Below are 19,912 nucleotides of genomic sequence, written 5' to 3'. Positions count from 1 at the left end.
TAAAAAACTAAAGTTAAACTAACTAATACTAGTAACTTAATAAATAAATACTAATATATATATATATATATATATATATATATATATATAAGAAAAATTCATATATGATCACAGTATATAACATGCATCAAATGTACTCATACAAAATATCTTTTATCCAGATATTATCCAAAAACAAAGGTCCTGGCATTTAAAAAAAACTAAATCTCTACATATATTTATTTATAATGCTTTTAGTATCTTCTGTTAACCCCTTACCTACCAGGGCCATTTTGTCTTATCGTGAGAGCAAAATCGCATTTGTGAATTGAAAAAATTATAAATAATTTATATTTTACTGGTTTCAGATTTTATTTTTGTAAACAGTAGCATAACATTCAATTACTTGTACTAAATTGCATTATTTATAGAAGTTTGAAGAGAAATTTAATAAAAAAATCCCAAAATATGTTAGAGACCATAAATAAGCACCCTCTAACTCTAAGAAAAAAAAAAAAGACATTTAAAAAAAAATTTTTCCTTGCACTTTAGCACTTGTTCTGCCATCTATGAATGATATTTAAACCTTTAATCATTATAAAGCAATGTCTAGGTGTGTTAAACCTCAGTTTCAGTACCCTGTTATTCCAATCATTTCACATGTAAGAAATCATAGGATGATAAACAAAGCACGTTACGAAACTTTGTCCTAAGGATTTTACCACATGAACATGTGTGGTAGTTATTATAGTTACTGCCATTTTATGTAGAGGTTGTACTTAGTAGTGGTCAATAATAATAATTTTTTATAAGCCTTAGAAAATTTGCTCCTGGAAAAAACTGCATGGGATGTATGTGACTTTTATTATTTTTCTACAGTAGCTTAAATCATGCTCTGTCGTATATCTATTTATATTAATTATTACATTGAAAAATGAACTCACAATAGATATATTTTGGGGAAAGAAGTTGATCCACGAATGTTAGGGTTAAGATCTATCGAGTGGCAAGTGCATGGTCTTTACATGCATTAGGCTTAGAACTTTGAACTGAAGGAGTTTGTGATTTTTATATTCTTTTGCATTTAAATTAGCAGTTTTAAGTTCAATAACTTAGCATAAATTTATATTTAGTTCATAATAAAAATATGATTCAGAACTTAGAACGATAATTTTGTGTGATTTGTACGTACTACTAGTACCACTTTAATAGTTTTAGGCTTATCGTAAGAATTCTATATTTTTCCTTCATTACTATCATTACTTAGTAAGACCCACACTTCTGTTGTTGTTGTTTTATAATTAAAACATACTAACTGATATATAAATAGCTTATTCTGATATTTTGCAAAGAGTTTAAAAAAATAAAGTTAGATTACATAAAAGTATATACAAAAGTTACAAATCAAGATAACATACATACAAAAGGAGCATTAATATATGGATAAACAATATCAAACTTGTAAGTTATGCACTGAGAAGTATATGTACAGTTGTATGCAAATCATGCTTAGATGCAAAAATAAATGTGGTAAAAGCTACACTGAGGTATTATAATCACATCTGTTTATATGTGAAGAACATACAAACTGTACATTTTTCACTATTCATGAATATGTACACTGAAGACTTTATACATGTTTATACAAATGCTGATTTAAGCTAAACAGTGTTACCAAACAATTGTCTGAAGATGAATACTCCAAGCTGTACATTATTCGGTGAAATATTTAAAATTTTATACATAATTCTTGAGCAGAAACTAAAACACAAATAATGATAAAAGTAATAAAACTGAGCACAGTAACGTATAATACAATTCGATATAGACAAAAATATAATGTGTGCTCTTGCAAAAGTCTTTGTTGAAATATTCTAATTTTTTATGGCTAATATGTGCAATGAGTTTTAGAACATTAATTCACAAATAGAAATACATAAATGCAAAACTGAGTGATGGTGTAAAAAAAAAAGGTGTTATAAACACCAAACCTCTACTAAAGAAGTTTTAAATCTTAAGAAAGTAAATGAAGTAGGAAATAAAAGGAATCAGACTGAATTTTACTTTTCTTTCTAATCATAACAGATTGACTAGATATGATAGAAAGAAAAGTTAACTTTTTTGAAGAGTATTCAAAATATGGTACTCTTCATAGTGCCTTGCACAGAGATGACCTTGCACTGCTTACAAGTCAACTTAATTAAACCTGTGTGGAGGCACAATCTGCACCTTTTTTTTCCTTCAGCAAATGCTGGAAAATGCTTCCCAGGTAAGAGCCATTCCTGTGCATCTGCCACAACTGGTGAATGAATATTTGACAAACAAGAAGGTCCTCCTCTACTTTCAATTATAGGTTTCATGAGAGATTCCAAATAATTGTAAACAGAAGTCCTCCTGTTTGTACTTGCTATTTTTAGTTACCTGTTTGAAAAGAATAAAAGAATTAACAATAGACAGGTCAACAAGTCTAAAGAAAAGCTTCTTATACCATTTGACAGTTTGACATGGAATGAAATAACAGCTAAGAAATTGATCAAAATTTATCATTAAGATCAACTGCTCCCATAAACTTGTTGTAATCCAAGATTAGCTGCAACTTGCTAATCATGTCACTCTGTCTTCTTGTCACTTCCTTTACTGTAGCATTATGTATTGTAGAAAGAGCATGAATACCTCTTTTATCAGTTCACTTCACAGCAGTCATTGAGCCACAGTTGAAAAACTGACTCTCCCCTATTTAACTTATCTGGAAACATGTCTGTGAAGTGGACCCTGTCCTTCCTACAAGTGCCACAAGCATAAGTACCAAGTGAAAGCAACTTATCAAACAGAGTTGGGGAAGTATAAAAGTTATAAGTAAAAAGAGAGTGTCCCCTTCCAAAGTACTTTTCAATCAGAGTCATTACAACTGTACTAGTTTAGCCCTTGGAAGGTACAGATCCCTCTTTACCAGAGTATATTCTAAAATGTAAACAGTATCTAGTCACGGCTTCTGCCAGAACCCAAAGATTGATTCCCCATTTGGTAGGCTTACTAGGTAGATATTGCTTAAAAGATATTCTGCCCTTTGTTCCCAACATTTGCTCATCAATAGAAAGTTCCCTAGAAGAGTTATAGTGAGCTGGAAAAGCTGTTAGTAGATGATCAAGCACAGGTCTGACTTTGAATAGTTTATCATGCTTAGCATCAGTTTTAGGTAGTTTATTAGTATTGTCACTGAAATGAAAGAAGTGAGCAATAGTTAGGAATTTTTCTCTGGAAAATATTGAAGAAAACCAGGGAAGATGAACTGAAGGAGTGGTAGACCAGTAATCTATAATAGATGGTAAACGAATTATACCCATAGAAATAGTTAAACCAATAAAAGCTAAAAGTTCTTGAGGAGTAACATCACTATATTTCAGCAGTTTTCTGACATCATTGTTTAGGTGTTCCCCTTGCTGGTGTGCAAATCTGTTTGTTTCTTCAGTAATTTTGGTAACATTGTAGAGAGAAAAAAAGTTGAAATAAAAAACAAAAGAGGAGTCTGACACCTACTTGCTTGACAGGAAACAGGCTCAAAAATAAATAACTTAAATTATGCAACTTAAAATCACACTCAAGTAGTTACTAATATTATTAAATGCAGACAAAAATGCAGGCAAGTTTTAAAAAATTACAATGAAAGAATATGTGATTAAGATAAGTTAGGAAAAACAATTAACAAATGAATAAACTGCTGATTTAGTTGTCTGTATCCCAAATATGCATGAATAGTTTTGATTATAAATATACATAAGTTCATATCTTAGCTATATCCAGTAATTATTGATCCCAAAATGGCTAATTTTTTAACAAGCAGAAATAATCATAACAAAAATTATACTGTAGTAGTCAACTTATGACTCAAATAATGACTCAGAAATAAAAAAAAAAAAAATAATAATAAGCTAAATAAACAGTTATACATAAATAAATAAAATTCAAAGACATCAAATCCTATTTAAAAAAAACAAAATATTAAAAGATTCAGAAAAGACCACACAAGGTGCACAGAACCTAAGACTTTGGTAACACAGGAGTATATTGGTAAATAGATGGTTTGGTTAGATATACCATTGAATTCTTACAGGCAGTTAAACAATAACATTTTTCACAAAATATTTGGAAGAACTGCACACATAACAAAAACACTTATTAGCAAATGACAACCTTGATATTTACATGTGCATGAATGGACTAATTGGATTTCCACTGTTCCTACCTGCTAGCTAACTTAACCCAGTAAATGAAACAGACTTGGTAAAGTCAGAATGAAAAACAGATATAATGATATAGCTAGTTATTTTGACAAATATATTTTATCACAAAACATGCAAACAGTTGAAGCTTATATCTGGACACAAATTACCCAAGAAATTTTATAGACTTTTTAATTATTATTTTTTTCCACATTATCCAAGAAAATATCCCAACCCAAATATAAAGAATTTGTCAAAATTCATATAAAGACTACTCTGTATTTAATACATACACCTACATAACACTGCTAGGTATAGTACATAAACTTGCAAAAAGAAAACCAAAAGTAATAAAAAATACAATTCCAAATCTTTGAAAATAAGTGATTAACAAAAAGAACAACCAAGAAAATTTTCAAGAAAATTATATTTCACTAAAATTGGAAATACTAATTTTTACAATAATAAAAAAAAGTGATGTTACATATCATAAATTATTTGTTTGTTTGTTTGTTGAATTTCACCCAAGGCTACTCAAGGGTTATCTGCACTTGCTGTCCCTAATTTAGAAATGAGAGATTACATGGAAGGCAACTAGTCAACACAACCCACTGTCAACTCTTGAGTTACTTTTTTATCAATGAAAAATGAGATTCATTGTCACATTATAGCCACCCCTGAAAATGAATATTTCATTAAACATTTTTTTAACTGGTTCGGTTTACAAATATATGTAAGAAAATCTATATGTTTTTACAGCTATTTCCAAATAAATCAAAGATTACTAAAAAAAAAAAGCCAAAATGGCTTGTGAAATTTTTCAGATGGAGACACAAAATTATCATCCACAAAAATCTTATATCAGGTCTACTGAAATGCAAGGGGGTGAACAAATAAGTATACAGCGTCAACATTATTCAAAAAGCACAAAAAAAAATTATACTTTCTGCATGAAAATAAAATTATAAAGATTTTTGACAAGTGAACTTCATTCATAAACAACATAGTTTCTTTTCTAATATTATATTACTTACATTCGTTGGTTATGTGTGCATAAATGTTTGAAACCTTTTTAAGTATATAATACACCCATCATCAAAATTTTACACAATACAATAATGTATCAAACCCACCTGCATTCCACATACTCGGACACCTAATGCTGAAGAAGTACTCGATGCACATTTAGCTATCTGTTTGTGTCTTTTTTCTTCTGATGCATCATCGCCATGTTGTCTTGTACCCATCTTAAGATCTAAAATGCAAGGTCTGCGAAAGTGATAAGTGACATTTTCTAACAGCAAGAAGTCTGAAGCAGGAATTAAGGCTTAAAAATTATGTTGTAATTTTTCAGTGAAACATTAATATTACGTTATATTACACTATGTTAACATTTTGTTGTTAAATTTTGTTTGTTTGTAATTAAGCACAAAGCTACACAATGGGCTATCTATGCTCTGCCCATCACAGGTATCAAAACCCAGTTTCTAGTGTTGTAAGTCCACAGACATACCGTTGTGTTCCTAGGGGCTGTTTTTAAATAAGTCTAAACAATGGTCAAGACTAAAAAATTAAATACAACTACTAGCTTGAGAGTTTATACATACATACATACACGTATGTGTCCATAAAAATGTTATACTATCACGTACTTTTATGTCTTCAGTAACTGGTGGTTCACAATTTAATTGTCAATTTTCTTTAGCATTGCTTTTATGTATACATGGTTATTATCTCAACAAACTTCATATTAATTAACTATTTTGTATTTGGTTTAATATGAATATTTAAATAGGGAAACATTATTTGCATGATCTGTTTTAAAATTTACTGACATTTTGCTTTAACCTACATTTAAGGCTGTAATATATTTTAGTCATCTGGACTACTTAACACATTTATCCTAATAGTTCATTGAATGAATTGAGTAACTGCATGCTAAACTGAATTGACAATGAAAAAAAAAATCATACCTGTAAGAATAAAATTAATGAACTAATAGTAATACATAAACTAAATATTGTTTTGTTCTACAATAAAAAAGTCCTGTGAAACTTCTATACTGTCTTTACAAATGGTAATAGTTACAAATATATTACCTTAACTCAGGAATGCCTATACAAATTTAAATGCTAAGTAAATTTATTACATTCTGTCTGTACAGAATATAGATACATACCAAAAAACATGAACTCAAGATTGTAACTAACATAACTTATTTTGCTTAGACATTTATAAATTTCAAAAGACACGAAAAATACAGTTTAAGCTAAGTTAAGTTTGTTTAACACAGTTAAAAAATGCAGAATGATATCCTCATAAGCATGGTTCCAGTATGTTTTGGCTAAATATGGCCTAATCTAGTCTGAAAGTTTATAAACAATGCTGAACCTGTACAATTAAGCAAATACTGTTATATAATCACGCTCATAAAATGTCAACTTGAAGTGACATTAAATGTATATTTGGAATAGCCAAGCAACAACAGCTTTAAATATCTTCAAAGTAGGAAAAAAAGGGTTTATAAAACATAGCTCACTTTTTCTGCCTTGTTGGAAAAAATATTTTTCATTAAGTTGAATTATGAAATTTATTACACTATAGTGATAAACCATGAGCACTGACTTCAATACTAAATACAATTATTCTCAAGGCAGAAGTAAAACTTTTTTTTATTGTAATCACTTTTATGTTCATTTCTAAAACAACAACTAATTTTTAATAACACAATTTGATACTTATTATATCAGCTAACATTTTGAAAATGGTGCTATAATTCTTTTGCTTACTGATTGACTTATGGTTATGCAACTATATGTACAGTACACTTATTACAATAGTTTCAATGTATGTACATGTGTGGCATGCCAAGGTGAAAAATACTTAATGTAATAGTTATTTTATTAACAAACAAGTATGAAATAAAAATATAATTTGATTACCAAAAGCAAAACTGGAAGTTGATACAGCTATTACATGATTACAATAATATCAACAAGGAAAACTTATGTGTCAATATGTACAAAAATAAAGTTGGGTATGATAATCTATTATAATAATACTCACTTTTTGCCTGTCTTGAAAATGCACACACACTTCATTTCGACAGATATAAACGAAAGGCTGATATAAATATACTACTTTTTGTATAACAACATATTAAAAGCTTAAAGTTTTTAAAAATGTCTAACATTAGGTCGAAGAATAACATTATAAGTATATTTATTGATAGTATTATGTACAGAAAAGTCTAACTCTACCTACACTAAAGCAAAAAATGTACACAAGTTACAGTGTTAATTTATTTCTTTATCAGGCTGTACTTAATAAAGGTTTAACTAATGTTAGGCATAAGACAAGTGAACTTACAAATTCCAGTGTCTGCAATTAGAATTCTTTTGTATTGTTTTAGAAATTTTGCATTTAAAGAAGTACTGTTGCATTAAAGACAAATGTTTAGTGAGTCTCTGCTATTTATGAATGAAATTTATTTCTTTACAAATTGATATATATATATATATATACACACACATATACACATTTATATATACTGCTATGACAGCACCAGTCATGTGACGCTGCTGGCGTGTTTGGTGCTGGTAGCATGCGTGACGAGTTTCTTGAATGATCGAGGAAAGCCAGTGGGGATATAAATGAAGAGAGAGCAGTAGTTACTTTGAGATCCGTGTAATTTATGCTTCTGTTAGTTTCGAGCTAGTGAGCCATAAAGTGTGTGTTTTGCACTCATCGAGAGCGAAGTTATCGAGACTGTGAATCGCTGTGATCTATAGCGTGTATTATAAAATTTGTTAAGTTTAAAGTGACGAGAAACATACTGATTGTGGAACTACTGTGTACTAAAAGTTTGTATCAAGGAAGAATAAACTGGTTTAATCAAGAAAGAAATAACATAAGAGGATACGTTTCTGATTTAAAGTGTAACCATGTGTTTTATGATCTGCCCAGTAATGAGGATAAGAATCCTGGAGAAGTGTCACTTCATCTTCACAGTTGTAAACTTTTACCCTGGAAGTAAACAAATGCAATGTTATAAATAAATTCAGAAACATGAAATATGCCTGCTCAAAACTAAAACTCTTAAACAACGTTTGTTTCTGACAGATACCACTACAAGTTATTATATGTATATATACATATATTTTTTCAAGGCTACAAAGACCAATTTTGAGAGTATTGCTTCAAGCTAAGCATCACATACATTCATATATTTTATCAAATTTTTCATTTACTGCATTGTATACAATTTACCAAGACAAGCAAATCTACACCAAAAGCAAACAGGATAATCATAACAATGACATTATTTTCCAAGAATTATATGTTTAATTCAAAATAACAAAAATAATGTCAAGATCTGTTCATTTCTCACCTTTTCACTTTATAATTTGACATTGTTTGCAATGTAGACTACCATTATTATTGAAGAGCTAATGAGCTCCAGTAAGACATTTGCATGCATCTCTCCTCTTTATTAACAAAATAAAAATGTTCTTCATTGTAGAAAAATATATACACACAAAAAATGGCAATCACCACATAATTGTAATACTTTTTAATAAATCCAGTGATCTTTACAGCATAAAATAGCACAGTAAAAATCATCTTTCAGATGGTTTGTTTTAGATATTCAAACGAAGCTAAACCAGGGCTATCTGCCCTCACTATTCCTAATTTTCAAATGCAAACCAGATACAAGGCAATTAATCAGCAGCAAACAACATATACAAGTACAAGAACTCTTTAGTTATAGAAAATAAATAATTGTTTGAGAAATGAGCTTGATCAAAAATACAGTTGGAAAAATATCACTTATATCAGTGTAGGCCTAGTTTATGAGTGCAAGCTGTGTTTTCCACTGGTCAAGTCTTACTGTTCAGTTTGATTTTCATGGTTACTTAACTGCTTCGATAGGTTAAATATAAATAACAAATATAAATAATCCATGAAAATAAAACATGTTAGAACTCATTGGATGCATAAAATAGAACTTTATGATCAATAATATCTTAAGAAATTAATTTACCTTTTATTCTATCACATTTTTAAAAATTACTTTAATTTATGAGCACACACACACACAGAAATATTTTCAGGGGGGTAAAATGTATGTAGGGGATCAGCTTTTACAGTGTAAGTCAACAGACATATGTGGAATGTTTTATGAAATGTAAGAGGACAAATTCCCATTCCTGTGAGCACCCGTGCTTTCATTGTATTTAACATGAACTTTTGATCAGATCATGCTACCTCCTCAGATCAAAACTAAACTTTAACCTGGTATTGTTATTGATTATAGCTAATTAAATATCTTTTTTTTTTATGTTAGTGTGTAGATAGTGAAATGCACTGTTAACATATTTTTGGCCATATGAAAGCTCGTATGAATAGAAAAAAAAAATGAGTCTGCTGGTACTAGAACAACACAGAGACAACAACTATATTTTTATTGAAAAAATATCTCTTATTAGATATATTTACATAATAACAAAAACTCTAAAACAAAAGACAGTATTACTTACTGTTTTTAAAAAACTGTTTCACAACAAAATTTCTGAAAATTCACAAACTCAAATATTTACAAATACTAAACCAAATCATATAATTTTTCTAAAGTTTAAGCTACATATTATGTAGAAAGTGTGTACCAAATTTCATACAATTATGTTCAGGTGGGGAAGAGGAGGGCACAATGTCACCCTGCTAGTCCACAAAGGGTTAAAATACTGTCACAATAAAAACAGCTAAAATAACACTTTTTTTATTTCACTGAAAGTTCAGAGTCGATCAGCTTTGGTCATAATTAATAAGTTATAATCATCTGTTTTAGTTACTTAGCATAGTGTACAAGTGTCACCAGACTGATAACGTAATATAGAAAATTTCCCCACATTATCAGTGCTGTATGTTCCTGAAATATACTAAAAATTATATTTGTTAAAAAAAAGTAATCCATTATGAAACACTTAACTTGAAAGTTTTTGAATAAAAACTTATAATAAGAAAATCTCAAAATGTAATACAAATATTACCAATACTTACAAATTGAACAATATATTTCACTACAAATGTGTTTGTTACAGTGATTCAATTTATACATTATTGAGGTTTCTCAATTTTATCAATTGACTGCCTATGCTTCTTGTACTCAAGAGTAAGTTTTCAAATTCTAAATATTGTAATAATTTTTTTTTAAACTCTGGTTTAAGACTAATGTTTCACTGACGTTAATCATAAAATACAACAGCATAAAACTGGTTACATTAAAGATCTACACAATTATCAATAAATTATAAAAGTCTTACATCAATGATTGAAAGTTATAATTTTCCTATGCTGAAAGTGTATTTCCGATAGATACTTACCTCCTCTCGCATAAATAGCTATTCTTATTCAGTGCTGTATTCTATATGCAAACATTTTTTTGCACATGCCACAAGCCTTGAAACTCCCCCCCCCATCTGAAATGACTAACTCCGATGTATCTCACATACAAATTATTATGCAACAACCCTCCACAAATAAGAGCACAACACTCTCACTTGATGCACATGACTCCCTCTACCCAATTCTACTGAACTATCACTTCGAATGTTGGCAGAAAATGGAAGCTCTGGTTTTCAGTCAGGAGGTAGGTTGGGAAGTGTGAGTGGAGGCAAGTACCTATCGGAAATACATTTTCAGTGTAGGAATATTATAACTTCCGATACTGCACATTACCGCTTCTCACATAAATAGCTAGAATCCCACATTGAATAGATGGAGGAACTAGTACTACAACTAGTAGAAAGAAAGAAGCATCCTTCAAAAGCATTCGAATGACACTCCCCAAAAGGAGATCTTCAGAGTCAAAGATCATACATGGGAGACCACACCACTTCTGAACCAGGTATATTCTTCGCCCACTGTGGAAATATGTCGCACATATGGGTGGAAAGATGGAGGAGCACATCTAAATGGGAGAGGACTATGGCAGGATAGTGATCCAAACCATACATTATTCATTAGAGTGTAGAGTGGCTAGGGTGTGGCCATGCTTTTCAAAGTGGGGTTTCATGGTCACCCATTGCACTGTCTCAGGTGATGTCATTCCTCTGGACTCACCATCTTGCTTTCTTCACCCTTTTCTTCTAGTGGAGTTTAAGAGTCCTTACCACTTTCTAGTTCCAAACCGCTGGGGTGGTGGACCATGGAGGCATTCTGCTGAATGTGATATATCCACCTGAATGTTTGAAATACAAATAATATATATAAATGATTATAAAACCATTGGATGATCAATCGCCCAGTGAAGTAAAGCCAAAATCTTCCCAGGGAGTGCCACGACCTGAAGCCTGTATAAATGTGCTAATAGAACATATAACCTCCAAAGTTGTAACACAGAATTTAGAATGCAAAATGAATAACTAAACACAACTGTGTTGGCAGAAACAAATAAAAAGTTTTGTAATGAAGTGACAAGTTCTGTAACAGGGTAGAAATATAAAACAATTCCACTTTGGAATTACTCATCAAGTTACAAATATCATTATTGTATAATAAAGAATATACTTACTGAGAGAAATTAACACAAAGATATGGAAAAAAATTACAATAAAGCACTTGAAGACAGCATAAACTAAACATTATAACACGAGTACTACCAAGCGAGAAGTGATAGTTCAGTAGAATTGAATATAGGAGTCACATGCATCAAGAGAGTATGACGTGCTCTTATTGGTGGTGGTTTGTTGCATGATAACTTGCATGCAAGATGCATTGGAATTAGTCATTCCAGATGGATGGGAGTTTCAAGGCCTGTGGCATGCACAAAACATTTTTTTGCATATAGAAGGCAGCACTGAACAAGAATAGTTATTTATGTGAGAAGAGGTAATGTACTGTATCAGAAAGTAGGTTAAAGAAGTGATGGCAATGCTTGTAACTTACCATCTCTTGTTGCTGTTAGCAAGTAAACATTTCTGTTCAATATTTTCATAAATTTTATCCACTGAAAAAAATATCCAAATGTTGGATAAAGCAGCAATATCAGCTATGATGACAGTCAAAACAATTAAATTTATGTATGGTTTTTGTTAAAGCAAATAACTTATGATATAGAACATTTCCACATCCTACAACAATAAAATATTGTTAAACTGATAAATTCAAAGACATTCTAAAATATTCCAAGCTTTTTTAAAGTTTCTAGGCTCAGTGTAATTAACCATATACAGTTATCAGCTGTTCAGCAAATAATAATCCAATGTAATTTTATTTACTTACTTTATTATTAATTACAATAAAGTATAATCACTCACTTGTATTTTTCTTGAGCATTCCATTTACACTGTCTGCTGACTTCTCTCTGCTTATGGTTACATGAATCTTTGGTTGATATGTCTTTATGTTTTGTTGAGTGGACAATGACAGATCTGTTGTCCAGTTCACTAACTTGAATAACACCTAAAACAAATATTAAAAAAATACTGAAAATCAACCATTATGTAGTATGATCATTCAAAAAACACAGTTTGACTAATTTCAATTTTTATGATGGACTTAATACAAAAAGCTGTAAAAAAAGTGCAATAAATATACCTGTAGCCCGCACACATGGAACAATAAGACAAGTTTAAGTGTGGTATTTTCAGATAACACTGATTTCACTTAAGTGACAAGACAGGTCCACAGATTAATGGGAAATTCATCAAGATACTTACTACAAAATAATGTTTTATTAACTTATTGAGTTGGAACAAAACAAAGAAAGACTGAACACAACTGTACAATCTCAATAAACAATCTTTATTCAATCAAACACTGTGAAAATGCATTTTACTTGTCACAACAGACAGTCACCATTACTAGAATAATTAGGTTTGAAGTAGTCTCTAACTTACTCAGATGAGTCTGTTTACAAAACTAACTGTTAAGATCATATTCCAGACTGAATAAATCTCAGATTATTTACATAACTCGTTAATGTCAGACTTACTCAGAGCAAACAGTGCTACTCATGTGACTGATCATTCCCAATGAAACATAAGGAGGTCATTAACTCAAGAGACTGCCATTGGAAAAGACAAGTGTCTTCACATACTACAGGTTACCTAGCAACTATCTTTACCACAGGATGACATAAGGTGCTACTCTGAATGAATGACAAGTTGCTAGAGCATCAGTAAATTAATGATTTGTTTGATCAACATGATGTGGAAACTGCATATACCTGCACAAGTTAATTTTGAAAAATTTGAATATTAATACAAGGATTCAGAAAAACACTGGTATGCTTACATACCACACAAGTATACATATATTTATACAGGTACAATATACATACTATGCTTATTAAATTTAAAAAAATAATGCTACACAAGCTCAGCCAAAAAATACTTTGTTAAGCATGTTTATAATATTACTTCTCTAATCAAAATATTTGTCAAATTACATATGCATACACACATTTCGAACCATAGTCACTGAAATATTTCAAATACTATAAAGTGTCAAAATCATATGAAATTTATACACATATACTGTGCTGTGTTTTTGCTACACATTTTCTTAAAAATATAATGTCAGTTAATTACACACAAAGTAGTTGTGTAGTTTTAACTATTACACATAGAATACACATACCAAAACCTTTACTGACCTTTGTAATGAGGTGTAAAATGTTTCATTTCTCTAGGAACATTAAGATAGAAATGAAGTTCGCGTTGAATGAGAGGTTTACACAAAGTGTCAGGTTCCAAAAGCAGCATTTGTGAATGACCTCCAACCTGGTGGTTAAAAGGATACATCTCCCTGATTGGATCTTTAGATGTTCCATGTGTTTCCATCATTGCTGATGCACAATCTTGTGAACTGTTATCTCCCATTTTTTTTTCTCTGTCATGTTATAGTCAAAGATTGTAATCACACAAGAAGAAATCTTGGGTTTTGTACAGAACACCTTTTATATCTTAACATTTTCAAAATATTTTTCTCTTTTCTCAAGTAGTTCTAACGGTGTATAAGATTAGTAGCTCTGCCTGGTTCACATTATATGAAGTGATAGACACATGCTTAATCAGAAAATTTTGAAAGCTGCAAGAAAAGAAAAAGAACAGATTAATTTTTAGTCGTAAATAGTCCTACCTTTTTGCTTGCAGAAAAGGACTTTGTTCTTTATGAAAGACAGTTAAAAGTACAACCAAGTTACATTTAAATCTTCCATCATTAGACAATTAATATTTTTTTGCTAATAGCTGGATGATTTTGCTTGTCCCACAGAAGAATCTTTCAAGTAAATGATTTAGAAAATACAGAAATAACATGTGGCAATACTATACTGCAAAAATATCTCTAGTGTCATACTTATCTCAATAATTTACAGGTTAATGACAAGTGAGTATGATTTACATATTCATGCAAGAAAAGTCATACTCACATATACAAAGAGATACACAAAAGGATTTTTCAAATTATCAATTTATACATATTCTAAGTCTGTAAAAAAGGCCAAACAACTTGACAGCAGAACAACTACTAATTATAACAGCCAATGCTTACGTGTTTTATGACTGTTAAGATACAACAAAGCTGCGCATTCACATCTTCCAAGAGGTACTATCCCAAACCTCTGGGAGCTCTCAACTTATGGTCTGTAGCAATACTCTCATTTTGATGGGCACCCTTGCATTGGCACCTGTCAACACCTGTAAATGCTATTAGATGAACGTTCTTTACTGTCCTCCATCAATAAATGACATAATGCCCACTATTTTTGTGTGTCACAGGAGAAATTTACAAAAAATAAGAACAATACAATATTATCACATTTACTGGAAATAATCTTGTGTCATACTGTTTCACAGATTTTAGTTTCATGTTAAAATGTGACCCAACTGTAATGTGGAATTGGGCAATTAGTGGAATTTGATAACCAATTAATCATCATGTTCATTAATTGATTACATTTAATTAATCAATTATTTCTGCATGAACATCAGATAATTGGAATAGTGAAACAATAGCAATAATCAGAAACACTAATTTTGATTAGTTGTTTATTTTCATGAATTGTCACATTAATTGATGTAATTAATAATGTAGGTAATCAATTATGTCAACTACCTGAGTTAATTGGTCGGCTCTATTGCTAGTTATATACACAATTCACTGATCTCTGAATCAGCCCAGTGATCCAACATACATGAACTAAATATTTGTCTATGGTATCATATTGTTCATTATAGACATCTTATTATCAATTTAAAATAATAAATAATAATAAACTGAAAATTAAATTGTATTACAAAAACTTGAACCATGACCTAGTTGTGTCATCTTGTCAAATTACTTTATATTTTGTGAGAGCAGCCATATCTCTGTCACTTTGTTACTTACTGCATGCCTATTCTTCATAATATTCAAACCTCTTAGAAACTATAACTAGAAACAAAAAAATAATAACATCCCCCATTCATTTTCTAAACACAAAGCACTGTTGTAGGTAACTACCATATTTACTGGTGTATAAGATGATACTTTTTACTCTTAAAACAATGCCTGATTTTACCCCTTGTCTTGTACACAGGTTCAAAGATAGAGTTCCAATAAGAACTCTCCAGTTAATAGCTTTGTTGACATTCTTTTTATTTTGTTTTTTTTGAGTAAGTGCATTGGCAATGTGCCACCTACTGCATTACAATAAGATATTTGTAACTGCATCATTTGTCTCAATTCTTCATAACTAGAAGTTATTTATCTCACATGCTAGTTAAAAATAATCAAGACATTTTTTATTTGATATGTGTTGATCTAATCTGTCATACTAAAATTTTGCTAATATTATATCAAAAAAGTTAGTTTCTGTAACAGACACTAATTTTTGTAAACATATTTTTATAGTAGATCACTATATCTCAAGGTTTAATATTTTTTGTAATAGAAAAGGAGTCCTTGTATGATAAAAACTTTGTAAAGTTGTTTATTACATGTTTGTGACGTACGTTATGCTGAATGGAGCTGTCTGTAGTGTTTGTAGAGCATAAAAAACCACACTTACGGTTTATTGTTTATCCCAGAGCACAGATTAGCATAGTTTAAAAATAACTTCTAGAATTTCTTTACAAAAGTAACATCCTAGATTGTTTATCCCAGAGCACAGATTAGCATAGTTTAAAAATAACTTCTAGAATTTCTTTACAAAAGTAACATCCTAGACATGTTTGATAATAGTGATTGTTCTATACACCAAACCTCAATGAAACACACTTAATTATTTCAAAAAATTCAGAGTCATCTTATACAAAAGGCAAATATTGTATTACAACAACCATCATCTGAAACTGACATACTACATGCTAATTATGATTACTTCTTGTTCATCACACTGTTCATTATATAAAAGCCAAAGATGAATGACCAATCAGATAGGTAGAAACATGACAATGACTGATGATAAGAGGCAACTATGAGATAGTGCAATATACAATGTAACAGTATTTTAAAATACTACAAATATTTCTGTATCTTACCTTATTTAAATCACTTTTAACAAAAGTAAAGGTACATATACTAAAATGCCAACCATGTCTGAAAAGAAAATAAAATATAAAAAGTTTTGGATATGGGGCCTACATTGCTGGAAAACTGGTGACCCAGGGGGGGTATACATCCTTGAAAACTAGTATCCATCTGATAAAATGGAGAGATCACCCTTTCCAACAATAGAACAAATGATAACTTATTTTGACCCATACATGTGTTCCAATTCCTATTATAAATGTTTTTAGTGTTTCAAATGTGTGGAAAATTTGAATTGTGAGTGTAAAATGATCTGGTAAAGTGACCCAGTTCTGAGGAAAGAACTTTTTGAAAAATTACTGTTCAATTTGTATCTCATAACGAATGATTAATCCCTGCTATTCAATAATTATTTCTATTATATTGTAGGTGATAGGTTATGCAAGTTTGTGAGAGAGTAAAGCAATGGTCCTTCACTCAGAGCCACTAGCAAAAACATAAAGATTACTAGGACACTGTATCATTTGTTTGGAATCTGTAACCTAAGATAATCAATACAATCCAGTCATTAGAAATTCAACACAAGCTGGACTATGTTCTATAATGGATGCAGTTCACAGTGATGAAGATTATGAAATTTGAGCTGTAAGTGCTAGGTCTTGTTTCAGGTAAGTTGTATGGCCAAATACCCCAGCTAACACAACATGCAGTCAAATGAAAACATAATGACCTCTGACTTCTCAGTACCCTCTAACAGTCAACTGTGTGTTCCTCAACCTTGTTGACTTAACAGGACAGCTATTGCAAGGTTCAACATATGGGCCTGGCTTTCTTAAGTGTCCATTTTTCAATTGGAAAATGTTGAAAAAAAATCTTCTCCTATAAGTGTGATTTATACAGTTCTTGAAATATAGCTACTGAAAAACCTTGTGCCAAAAATCCAGCACTTGCACTACATTGTCATATTTTGCCAACTTGATGAAGATGACTACTGTTTTTCACATGTGTTCTCCTTTACCAGATTATATTGTACCCATAATAAAAAGGCAAAAAGCAAACAAATTGCAAAAAGGATTTCCCTTCTGCTGCCTTTTTCTGTGATAATATTTCAGCTGCCAACTTTGTTTACCATCCATTCTAAAAATATAATATAAAACCCATCATCGAAATGCATACCACCTCTATATATTAGCAAAGACGGGTGTAAAAATTAATGTGATCTCCTTTACATTTCTACAGTAAATCCAGCTATAGCAGGCTAATAAGAATAGTTATTTTGTGTTAGACTACTTCCACAGATCATAAATGTAAGCTTTATTATAATGTGGCATTATACTAAGAAGTGCAATGCATATATAAGGTGTTGAATTAAAATGATGATCTCCTTTACCCTTTCTGTGAACTCCTTTACATGCATCTCACCATGTTCCCAAATATCTGTTTTTATAAATAGGCCCCCTAACTATCACTCACAGATTTAGCTTTGTAACTTATCAGTCATTTAAACCTAAAACTACCACTACTAACACCATTTGAATGTTAGTTTACAGTTAAAAAGACACACACCTGTTATGTAATCCCACTTTCAAGGACTTTTCTTGCAGGAAAATGAGTTGATTTGTGACTAATACATTTCAAATCCACCCTACCATAATCATCTGCACATGGTGGAAATTAAATATGGTGGGAAAAGCATTATGCACTCTATTCCCCTCTGAAGCAAAACTGAAATAAAGGAGAAAATGTAAAGGAATTCACACAATTTCATGTGGAGTGATTTTTATTGAATAATGCAATTTACTCTTACCCATTTTGTTATTGATAACAACAAATGTCTTGGCTGCTGTGTATAACGATATAACAAAGTGACATAATTTGAGTATCTACACTATATATATGCAAAAAAGAGATCTCATGCTTAATAAACTAATTTTATGACAACTTACAAGCTCCAAGTGGATATACCCAAAATATTTTATCCAAGGGTCATGAGAAGTTTTCTATGGATGCACAAAAATCCCGGTTTTATGAAAAAGACATTAGTATGTCAGTCACATTGAATCACGAATGTAATATGTGTCTAACGTGTTTCATATAACGTTATACATACAAATTTTCAGTTTTGCATTTTGCGGTTTTGATGGGCGTTTTTGCGTTGTTTACCACTACTTCGCCCCCTATTGATGGATCTTCATCAAATCTGGCATGAAGATTTGTTGGGTCCATGCGGAGGTAGATGCAAATTTGCGGTTTCACATTTTGTGTTTTCCAGTTTTTATGGACATTTTTGCGTTTTTTTAACAATTGCATATAAAGGGAGCAACTTTTTATGCACTAAGATAACCTTTCATTAATCGTGAATTTACATAACTTCCGTCCAGGGAACGGTTACTCCAGCTAGTAATTAATAATAATATGCTTCGGTGCAAATGATGACGAAACGTGATACTGCCAATTACGCTGACACATGCTCTAACAATGACACTAGTGACAGACACACTTGTAAGTTGTAAATACTAAGTATAATAATGTTTTAGTAATGCTAACATTATCACATAAAATTTACGTCAATGCGATTAATTCAGGACTCGAATGACAAGAATATGAAGAAGCCTTATCCACCTGAACTCATTTGCAACTCTGCTAGTTCAATATTAATAATCAGTCACAATATATTTATATAGTTAGCATACCACATATAAAATCTCAATTGTACTTGTTTAGTTAAATCAATGCCTACCTTCACTGTCACAGTATCTCTTTTCTTCTAACAGTAAGTCTAAGTTCTAACCAACGTAATCACAACGCTCAGGCTTCTGCCGTTTCCAAAAAAAAAAAAAAAACATCCGATGATGGTCATGTGACATACTTATTAACCAATAATGTACGCCTAGCAACTAGAACCCTGCAATAAGTAAGGATTAGGAAAAGTGAACGCGTAGTAGCTATGCGCAGTTACCTCGAAGTACAATAAAATCTACTTTTATATATTTATACACTGTGTAATATATATATGTGAATTTTTTTTTATTTTAGAAGTTTACTGCAAGACTTCCCAGAAAAAAAATTTGTGGTACGAAGAATAAAATCGAGATAAGTTTATTTGCATCAGTATGCTGTTAAAAAATATCACATAGACAGAAGTGATTTTGTTTGTTTGTTTCAGCTCAGAGCCACACAATTGGCTATCTGAGCTC

The 19,912-nt window shown here is 30.8% G+C and overlaps 1 protein-coding gene across 2 annotated transcripts in view; it reads right to left on the bottom strand.

Annotated features, from left to right (window-relative positions):
• LOC106458717 (inositol hexakisphosphate kinase 1-like) overlaps window positions 1–19,552 on the bottom strand; it is a 25,120-nt gene extending 5,568 nt beyond the window's left edge. The window contains exons 1-5 of one of the 2 annotated variants that reach the window (XM_013918291.2): window positions 19,456–19,552; window positions 13,858–14,291; window positions 12,518–12,662; window positions 8,122–8,225; window positions 5,333–5,508 (exon numbers count right to left, since the gene is read on the bottom strand). In XM_013918291.2, the coding sequence (XP_013773745.1) occupies window positions 5,333–5,508; window positions 8,122–8,225; window positions 12,518–12,662; window positions 13,858–14,083 (651 nt within the window). In that variant the 5' untranslated portion in view covers window positions 14,084–14,291; window positions 19,456–19,552. Of the gene's footprint in view, window positions 1–5,332; window positions 5,509–8,121; window positions 8,226–12,517; window positions 12,663–13,857; window positions 14,292–14,756; window positions 14,781–19,455 lie in introns of those variants that run through there. The other variant, XM_022383368.1, reaches the window with a different exon arrangement.
• Between the last annotated feature and the right edge of the window lie 360 nt (window positions 19,553–19,912).

Source organism: Limulus polyphemus, unplaced genomic scaffold, assembly GCF_000517525.1.
Source record: "Limulus polyphemus unplaced genomic scaffold, Limulus_polyphemus-2.1.2 Scaffold0, whole genome shotgun sequence".
Lineage (NCBI taxonomy): Eukaryota > Metazoa > Arthropoda > Merostomata > Xiphosura > Limulidae > Limulus > Limulus polyphemus.
This window is presented reverse-complemented; position numbering and strand designations above follow the sequence as displayed.